The sequence below is a fragment of the Musa acuminata genome, chromosome BXJ1-6 (assembly GCF_036884655.1).
Source record: "Musa acuminata AAA Group cultivar baxijiao chromosome BXJ1-6, Cavendish_Baxijiao_AAA, whole genome shotgun sequence".
Classification (NCBI taxonomy): domain Eukaryota; kingdom Viridiplantae; phylum Streptophyta; class Magnoliopsida; order Zingiberales; family Musaceae; genus Musa; species Musa acuminata.
Genome location: NC_088332.1, coordinates 16,392,501 through 16,400,853, shown reverse-complemented (window position 1 = coordinate 16,400,853; position 8,353 = coordinate 16,392,501). Strand labels below are relative to the sequence as shown.

The 8,353-nt window shown below is 45.3% G+C and overlaps 2 protein-coding genes across 7 annotated transcripts; one reads left to right on the top strand and one right to left on the bottom strand.

Moving 5' to 3' along the window:
• Positions 1 to 800: 800 nt before the first annotated feature.
• Positions 801 to 3,620, bottom strand: LOC135584488 (protein BYPASS1-LIKE-like). Of its 3 annotated transcripts, XR_010514323.1 has the most exons (3): positions 2,086 to 3,620; positions 1,250 to 1,426; positions 801 to 1,057 (listed from the first exon to the last, which is right to left on the bottom strand). XR_010514323.1 is itself a non-coding variant. In XM_065187796.1 (1 exon), the coding sequence occupies exon 1, from the start codon at positions 3,443 to 3,445 to the stop codon at positions 2,216 to 2,218; it is 1,230 nt and encodes a 409-aa protein (XP_065043868.1). In that variant the 5' UTR covers positions 3,446 to 3,620; the 3' UTR covers positions 1,854 to 2,215. The 3 variants fall into 3 exon arrangements, 1 of the variants encoding a protein (XP_065043868.1); XR_010514324.1 differs by lacking the exons at positions 801 to 1,057; positions 1,250 to 1,426 and adding an exon at positions 1,433 to 1,783; XM_065187796.1 differs by lacking the exons at positions 801 to 1,057; positions 1,250 to 1,426 and having other exon boundaries at positions 1,854 to 3,620.
• Positions 3,621 to 5,890: 2,270 nt separating this feature from the next.
• LOC135677741 (WAT1-related protein At5g64700-like) lies at positions 5,891 to 7,300 on the top strand. 4 transcript variants are annotated; one of them, XM_065190126.1, is made up of 5 exons: positions 5,891 to 5,949; positions 6,033 to 6,138; positions 6,240 to 6,464; positions 6,534 to 6,692; positions 6,776 to 7,300. In XM_065190126.1, exons 1-5 carry the CDS (start codon positions 5,927 to 5,929, stop codon positions 7,298 to 7,300), a joined length of 1,038 nt encoding a protein of 345 aa, XP_065046198.1. In that variant the 5' UTR covers positions 5,891 to 5,926. The 4 variants fall into 4 exon arrangements, with proteins under 4 accessions (XP_065046198.1, XP_065046199.1, XP_065046197.1 ...); XM_065190127.1 differs by having other exon boundaries at positions 6,240 to 6,692; positions 6,776 to 6,927; positions 7,046 to 7,300; XM_065190125.1 differs by having other exon boundaries at positions 6,033 to 6,117; positions 6,240 to 6,692.
• The last annotated feature ends 1,053 nt before the right edge of the window (positions 7,301 to 8,353 follow it).

The window sequence follows — 8,353 nt, the reverse complement described above, 5'->3', positions numbered from 1 at the left end:
CGAACTACTCTAAAATTGTAGTGCTCTCTGGTTTACATTTCTTCTTGCTGCTTACGTTACTGCAAACCTCTATATGTGCTTTACTTCCTTATTACTTTTGCTGCACTCCTTTACGAACTCGCTTTCAAGTTAAGTTTCCGAAAACAATTTTACGTCGGAAACGATTTCATCGTACAAACGCAGTTTTAACCGTCGAAAGTTTTTCGCTGCACTAATTCACCCCCCCCCCCTCTTAGTGCTCTTGATCCTAACAGTTGCATATCTAGTCTTCATATCTTACATTTCTTATGAGATGAGTATTATCATTATCATAAGATTTTTTTTTACATTTATATTTTTATTTAAGATAAGATATTCATTTACGGAAGATTGATTATTCAAAATCTCTCACAATAAAATTTTGAGAGGCACTACCGAAAAAATTAAGGTTCATCATTTCCTTAAGACATTATTTTGATGATGATTATCGATTTCACGATGCAAGACCTCATCTAACAAATTTTAAGATATCCTAATTTTTTAAGATGTCATCGATGTATCAGATCCATCAAACCCCTCTTAAACTTAAGTTAGTATTGCTTAAAGTACAAAGTATTCAATGTCTCAAAATCATAGAGTTTTCTTGTAACAGAAATACTTTGATTTATACTATCGCATCTCTAGTCAAATGACCAATTCTCTGTATCAAATATTATATAAGAAAATATTAAAAAAATTTAATATAGTTAACGATAATTAAACCAGAACTAACAAATCTAAACACAATCGTCCAATTTATATACCAAGAACATAGTGAATTGGTCATGATATTTTGTAATTTATGGGAATACATATGCAGATATACAAATGATTCATTTGCAGAGAACCAAAGAACCCTAATTACATACATAGAACATTGCCTTTTGCTTCTTCTTGATCTTTCACACTAGTTCTTCTGTGCATGTCACCAAAGAAACAAACACTTGGATTCAGGTTGCCTACACTAATGTCATATATTCAATTCTTGGGGCATATTGGCACATGCAAATAAACCTAGTTTTTGCCATCCAATGTTGACCTGGATTAAGGAGAAACTTGTCATTTGATAAAAAGAATAAAGGAAAAAATGGATGCATAATATACTACTGCTAAAGAACAAGTCCATCATCATCATCATTCTGCTGCCTGCTCTCCCTGCAACTTGCTTATGATTGGCTCTGTTCATACAGCTAACAACCTGTTGGAAAGTACTAAAAGTCTCGTTTCTCACCTTAGCTTTCCTCCGGTTTCTTCAACGTAGACATGTGAATTTGCAGCTCAGATAGAGATATATGACAAAAGTCCACAAGCATACTGCTGGCTAAGCAGCTTTGGAATATCAAGTAATGGGCCAAGTCAAATTTTATCTTGGCATCTTCCACCGTTACCGGGATCTCAGCAGATGCCACTGTAACACAAAAAGATCATCTGAATCAATGGAGAGTGCCTCTTCTCCACTGCATTTGATGCTCCCTAAACCATGAAAGAAATCCAAGCATGTAATCTAAATATGATGTACTTTTTGTTATCAGCCATCAGAAACAGCATAGCCAGGAATACAAATGCCACCACCATCATGTGAGTACATGAGAAGGGGAAAACACAGGAAAACTTCTCCAGCAATTCTCACCAACAAAAGGACAGCTTGCTGAGCATCAACACCGAAAGAAACGAAGAGCCAAAATCCTCCAACGAACTGCTCCCATCATCCCAGCTATGATGAGTTATACTAGGAAAGCTTGCTAAGCAAAAGCATGGAGATCTCCTAAATGTTATAATGAAGACATGCATGTCATCATAAAAAACATATCAGTGAACAGAAATGCACAAAGAGATAGAAAGAACAAATTAGGAGTAATCAACAAGAAGAAAACACAAAAACACAGTATACAAAAAGATAAGTCATTCCCACAGCTTGCTACTATTTGGAGGACTTCACGATTAGGAGACTTGTTGTTGAAGATGAACATGACAAATATTCGAACAGAATCTAACAAGCAAGCTGCTGCTTTCTCCCCATTGTTTCTACACAACCAATGACACAACCTAAATGCAAAGAATACTCACCACCTCCTGCTTTATCATCGGAAGAAGACACTTGGTTCATCATCTTATCTTCAATCTTGCCTTCTTCGAGGATCGATTTGTAGACGCAGCATCGCCGAAAGCTGCGGATTTGGCACTTCCCGGTGACAATTCACTCGGGATGGTGGGATTTGCTGAGGCAGTCGAGGCCTTCCGTTCGGCTCCTCACCATCCTAAGGAAGACCTCCCGCACCTGGCGCTCCAGTTGTTCTAAGCCGTCTTTCATGGTGTTGCAGACCTCTGCTAGCTCTTCCACCCCCTGCCTCAGCTCCGTCTCCTTCCCCTCCGTCCATGGGAAGTCAACCGGGTCCAGCAACTCTGTCAGGTGGCGGATGCACTTCTCCATATGGTGGATCTCCTTTAGCATCCCGCATGAGCTCTTCCTCTCCTTCCTTTTTGATTCCTCGAAGATTCGGTCGTGAAGCGATGTGATGGAGGCGGCCCAGGAGAAGTTCCGGGGAACCCAGAAGTGGGTCTGGAGGCCGCGGTCCTGACACGGGATCGCCGCCACGAGCGCCCACATCACGAAGAAGAGCACAGAGCTCATGGTGAAGACGGGGACGGCGAGGCCGTTGGTGGCGGTAACCTCGTTGCCCCTAGGAGGGGTGAGATTGTTTCCGATCGCTTGGAGCTGCCGCGCGGCGGACCACGACCGGGAGACGCTCCAAGAGAGGGAACGGTGGTGCCCCGAGGAGGATACGGCGGCCCCACCGCTGCCGGCTCGGCGGTGGTGGGGCGGCTCCTTGCCGGCGCGGCCGAAGGAGCGATTGCGGAGGGTCAGGACGGACCCGCCGCCGGCCTCCTTCTCGTCGATCATGAGGATGGCGAGTTCAGTGAGGGCCTTGCGGGCGCGGCGGAGCTGGCCCTCGCCGAGGGTCCGGCCGCCGCCGCTGAGAGCGGCGAGGGCGATCTCGAGGTGCCGGCGCCACCGACGGAGCTGGTCGATGCCGTCGCGGACGGCATTGCAGACGTCGAGGGCCTTGACGGCGCGGTCAAAGTAGTCGGAGAGGAGGCGGTCAAGGGGGGGCCGGGAGAGGTTCACCCGCCGGCCCTGGCTGCAGTCGAAGAGGATCCCGCGAAACTCCTCCTGGCAGACGAGGAAGCCGTCGAGCAGCTTGCGGACCCAGGCGAGGGAGAGCAGATCGTCGTCAGAGGAAGAGAGGTCAAGGAAGAGGTCGGCAACGCGCTTCTGGAGGGCATCGAGATCATCGAGGTCGATGGCGGCGGGGTCATGGTGTCGGCCGGCGTGAACGGTGTGCACCTGGTCGCGGCGGATGCTGAGGATGGAACGCCCGATGGAGGCAAAGGGGAGGGACGAACCCTGGTAGTCCATCGTCGGCATGATCACCACCGACGACGACAACAAATCCTCTTAAACACTTCTCAGAGAATTGAACCGGGGGAAAATTCGAAGCTTGGGGGGCAAGGAAACGGAGTTGGGTTCGGGAAAGGGGTTGATGGGGATGGGGTAAAAATAAGAGTCGTCCAAGGAGTGAGACAGAGATAACGAGTGGGAACGCACACGAGTGGTCTTGCGGGGAGGCAAGTCTGTGAGAATGGACCGGGTCCGGTCTATACGGCATCGGTATGTCGAATCGGTCTCGGGAACGAGTCCGGTCCAATCTCTCGCTCGTGCGTCGAATTGGTCACGGGAAAGGTGTCTGCCTCCTCTGTCCGTCCCGCGCGATTTCCTGTCGCGGCCAAGGCAGGGTTCCGCGGCTCGCCTCATGATGGTGACGCAATGCAGTTCCGTTCTGACGTCAACGGTTTGGCTTATGATTGGGTGTTTTCTGTTGCTCTCCGGGCACGGGATCCTTGACAACCTTGTCTGATATAAGAAGATATGATTCCAATTCCATACCAAATCAGACACCAAAAGACTGTTCCCTGCCATGTTTTAATTTACATGAGTTGGGAGTTGATACACATATTTAATACTATCATATCAACTATTGTAATTGCTGCAAATAAGTAGGTTGCAAATCATGCAAATTATGATTATTATATTTGGGAATCTGACCAGAGAGAGGGAGAAATGTGGGACAATCCAAACGACGATGATTGGTTATTTGGTGATGACATTTCATCCAAGACAGACAACTTGTCATGGGTAGCGAAGACAGCAGGACATAATACAGCTTGAACTCCACTCTGTCAAGGTCAAAAGTGTTGGTGGCATGCAGAGGGATGATAAGCCATGCAACGTATTCCCACATGGGCATCCAGCTCAGCTGCATTGCTTGTTCTTTACTCCTTGTGGGTGATTGCATGCATGAAGCATTCCAAATCTTTTTCTTCTGCCCTTCCCCTTCTTAATTGGACCACAGAGAGATATAGGAACACGATCCGAACCAAATTATTAGAATACCTTTGACTTGAGAGGGGACAAAATGAACATGGTGTGAATGGGAAGGCGAAATTGGTTAGAGGACAAACAACTGCAGAAGTCTTCCATGTGACAGACACCGCTGGGCAGAGCCTATTAGCCTAAATAATACAGGCCCCAACCAAACTTGAGGTATAGGACATTCAATGACACATTGATGCGGTCCTGGTTGGCATGTTATGACAACATGCTTGCGTGATGGCCGTTTAGCTTGGTTTGCCTTCGACCCTGAGAGCACGTCACAACAGGAAGCCATGCCCAGCCACTCTTCTGTAGGTTGACTTGATGTTGTTGGTATTTTTGGTCAATCAGGATTTGATGCATGAAAGTCCAATCAATCCCTCTCCAGAGATGGTAACAGAGAATATTTTCTCATTCAATATTAACGGGATATGTCATGTTTATATAATATTTAAAGAGAATATTTTTTGTATCTGATTTTTTTATTATTTTTAATTATCGATGATTCTCAGATATGTTCCCATATGAAGCATATAAAATAAAACTTTTTCACTCAATAATAATTACAGAGATAAGGGTTTTTTTTTATTTTTTACTCCCAGAGATATCTTTTCATAGATTATAATAATTCCATCACATCATGCTGATAATTAAGACTGATCATATCACGACTCATCTGCAAAACCATGAAAATAAGGACAAGAGATCAATGAGGTAGTATTAAAAAAATAGTAATAATAATCTTAAAGTAACTCAATTTAATCCCACTAAATTGAGTGGGATTAGCATCTCTGCTTTCTCGCCCCGGAGCAGCTCTCAGTAATGGCCATGTCAGGTTCAGTGCACTTCGGCACCAAAACCAGTGTTGCTGTAGAAAAATGGAGTATCACTCTGTGTGATGCTGCATCAGAATCCATTCTCCCTTTAGCTGTGCTTAACGAAGCGTCTCTCTCTGTCTCTAACATGCATTTCTTTCTCACCAAAGAGGTGGTAGTATGTTAGTGTTGCCACTGCATGTAATACCTTACAGGTCACCCTGCACAACTACTTCCCCGAGTGAGCTAAACCGTACCCTTTTGCCTGTCGCAGCATGATCTCGTTTCATGAACTGTATCTCTAGTTTCTGTCACTTCTCTTTCGTTAAATTCGAGTTCACTTAAGCTTTAGCAGGGACTCCGGTGATGGAGAAGACGAAGCTTTGCCTGGTTGTCCTTCTGATAAGGGTTATATACGCAGGCATGCAGATCATCATCAAGGCGGCATTCGATGGTGGCATGAACACCGCAGTCTTTGTCTTCTACAGGCAACTAATTGCCACCCTTTTCTTGGTGCCAGTTGCGCTTGTGGTGGAAAGGTGCTTGTTGGCTATACCTCGTGATGCTTCTTGCTGTCACCGAGCTGTACTGTTTGCTTTTAATGTGCGATTTATATCACAGGAAGAGAGCTCCAGCCCTGTCATTCTGGTTGGCCTTCAAGATGTTCATGCTTGCTTTAGTTGGGTGAGCAATTAGCCGAGGAACGAATTCAATCAATTCTGTTCAAAGTTTCAAACTCATCTGTGTTCATTGTTTCCTTCTCTCAGGCTTGCTGGGACTCTATATTTGTACTCCGTCGCTCTGGATTACACTTCAGCAGCTCTGGCATCTGCAGCAATAAATTCCATCCCGGTGACTACCTTCATTTTAGCAGTAATATTTAGATGAGATTTCCTTTGTTGTTGGTAGGAATTTTCATATGATAATGATTGCGAGAACACGAGTAGTGCCCTTGGTCTCATCTGCAACAACAGGATGGAGAAGGTGAAGGTAAAGAGGCACTCAGGGATCGCGAAGCTCTGCGGAGTAGGACTGTGCATTGCAGGCGCTTTGACCATAGCTTTCTACAGAGGACCTCGTTTGAACCACTTGAATCGCCATCACGTCCTTACGGGTGGGAATCAAGCTCGGGTTCATCCTCATCCCTACAGCAGATGGGTCTTGGGGACCTTCCTCATGATCGTCTCCAACCTGACATGGTCACTGTGGCTCTCTCTCTCTCTCTCTCTCTCCGCAGAGTGCTTTACCTGATCTTAAATTTGACGCAGGAACCATTGCTGAAGCAGTATCCTTCAGAACTCATGTTCACCACTCTGCAAAGCCTCTTCAGCGCCATCCAAACATTCTTCATCACTCTGGCGATCGAAAGGGACTTCTCGCGGTGGAAGCTGAGCCTCGACATGGGACTCATCTCAGTGGCCTACTGCGTACATGACTAGATCGTCTCTCAACGCGTTCATCCACGAGTTCTTAAGCTAGCACAAATCTTGACACACACGATGCTTGACAGGGCGTCGTCGTCACCGGGCTCGCATTCTTCCTGCAGTCATGGACGATACAGAGACGAGGCCTTGTTTTCTTGGCCCTATCAGCTCCACTGACGATGATCATCATCATGATGCTCTCGCCTTTCCTCCCCGGAGTCTTCGTCGATTTGGGGAGGTACGCATTTGTCTGCAACTGCTCTGGCAACACAACTCACTGCCGGCCGCCATGCAATGGCGACGACATCTTGTTGCAGCGTCCTTGGTGGAATTCTCATGGTTGGGGGCCTTTACAGCGTCCTGTGGGGAAAGAGAAGGGAGCAGAAAGAGGAAGAAAACCCCAACAGCGAAAGATACCGAAGTATGCTTGGAGGAGAAAGAAATGGCACCACCAAGAGAAGTTCGATGAACATGATTCTGGAATCGTTGACATGCATAGAATATGTGATAATGTACCCCTTGCCAAACAACATAATCTATTAAGTGTTATTATTACATTGAGGCCGTTGACTATCGAGTCAACTTGGCTTGATTCAGTGTTGAAAGTATAGGTCGAGAGCTAACATGGAAAACTGTTATAAAGAGTTGATGTGAAACGTGAGTATAAAGAGCTGGCATCGAGAACTTCCTGACTACGGAGGGAGCGAATAGGTATGGGGGAACGAACATCTTGCTCGAGAGAGAGTCATCTTGCAGTACTTTCTTTGTCGTATCGAGAATCCTACACAACATGTCAGCATCAGGGGATGTCCTGACATAACTCCTCTGATGCTTAAGTTAGAGGGATGGGAAAAGAGAAAGTTAGTAGTGTTTAGGAAAGTGTGGTGTTCACCCGCTTATTCCTGTTTGGCCCATGGCTCGATTTTTATACCTAAGTGTCTGGCAACGAGGACGGGGATTAGTGAGAGTCCCCCCTACCTTGCACGTCAGGGGCCATTAATGGAGGCGGCTTACCGACGCATCATTCTGAGGTTGGCTTCAATGTTGGGCGATTAGGATGGTGTTCCCTATCCGACCTTTTAGTCGTTTTGAGTCAGACAGGGAGTCATCTCTCCTTTGGTCATCCAGAAGGAAGGTGTGGGGGAGTGGAGTCATTCCATTGGCCATTAATGCAGGGGAGTGGCTATTAGTGTAGGTTATCATTTTCTGAATTTAAAGTTTATTTCGATATGACATATAGATGGAGGAGTTTATTTAAAACTCCATCATCAATTGGTTATTATCATCAAAAATTAAAAAGATTGTTGAATCCCGAATTTTGATGATGAAATCAATTGATGAGTTTATGATCTAATCGGTGTTTGAGAAAAATGACATACAACTAACTTCAATCATGGAAAGACAAATCGATTGAAGTAGGAGAATCGGATGTTGGCTCGGAGTGGATCATGTCAAAGATCAGGCATTATGCCAGAAGGATCGAGCATTGCGTCAAGATCGGATATTGTGGGAGGTCAACATTATAGGGAAATCTTGGGGGGCGACATCATATACGCAGGGAAAGAATATAAAAACAAAATCTTTAAATTATCAAAGATATATTCAATGTCGTGCAAATATTGATGCATAAAAATTCGTGAAACTTAAAATTATATATAAGATAG

What these genes read in the sequence shown, in the direction of transcription:
- LOC135584488 (XM_065187796.1), bottom strand. Translation starts at nt 3,445, where the DNA reads ATGCCGACGATGGACTACCAGGGTTCGTCCCTCCCCTTTGCCTCCATC.
- LOC135677741 (XM_065190124.1), top strand. Translation starts at nt 5,927, where the DNA reads ATGTTCATGCTTGCTTTAGTTGG. An exon ending in TTCATGCTTGCTTTAGTTGG is followed by an intron (nt 5,950 to 6,032) that starts GTGAGCAATTAG and finishes TCCTTCTCTCAG; the next exon opens with GCTTGCTGGGACTCTATATT. An exon ending in TCATCTCAGTGGCCTACTGC is followed by an intron (nt 6,693 to 6,775) that starts GTACATGACTAG and finishes GATGCTTGACAG; the next exon opens with GGCGTCGTCGTCACCGGGCT.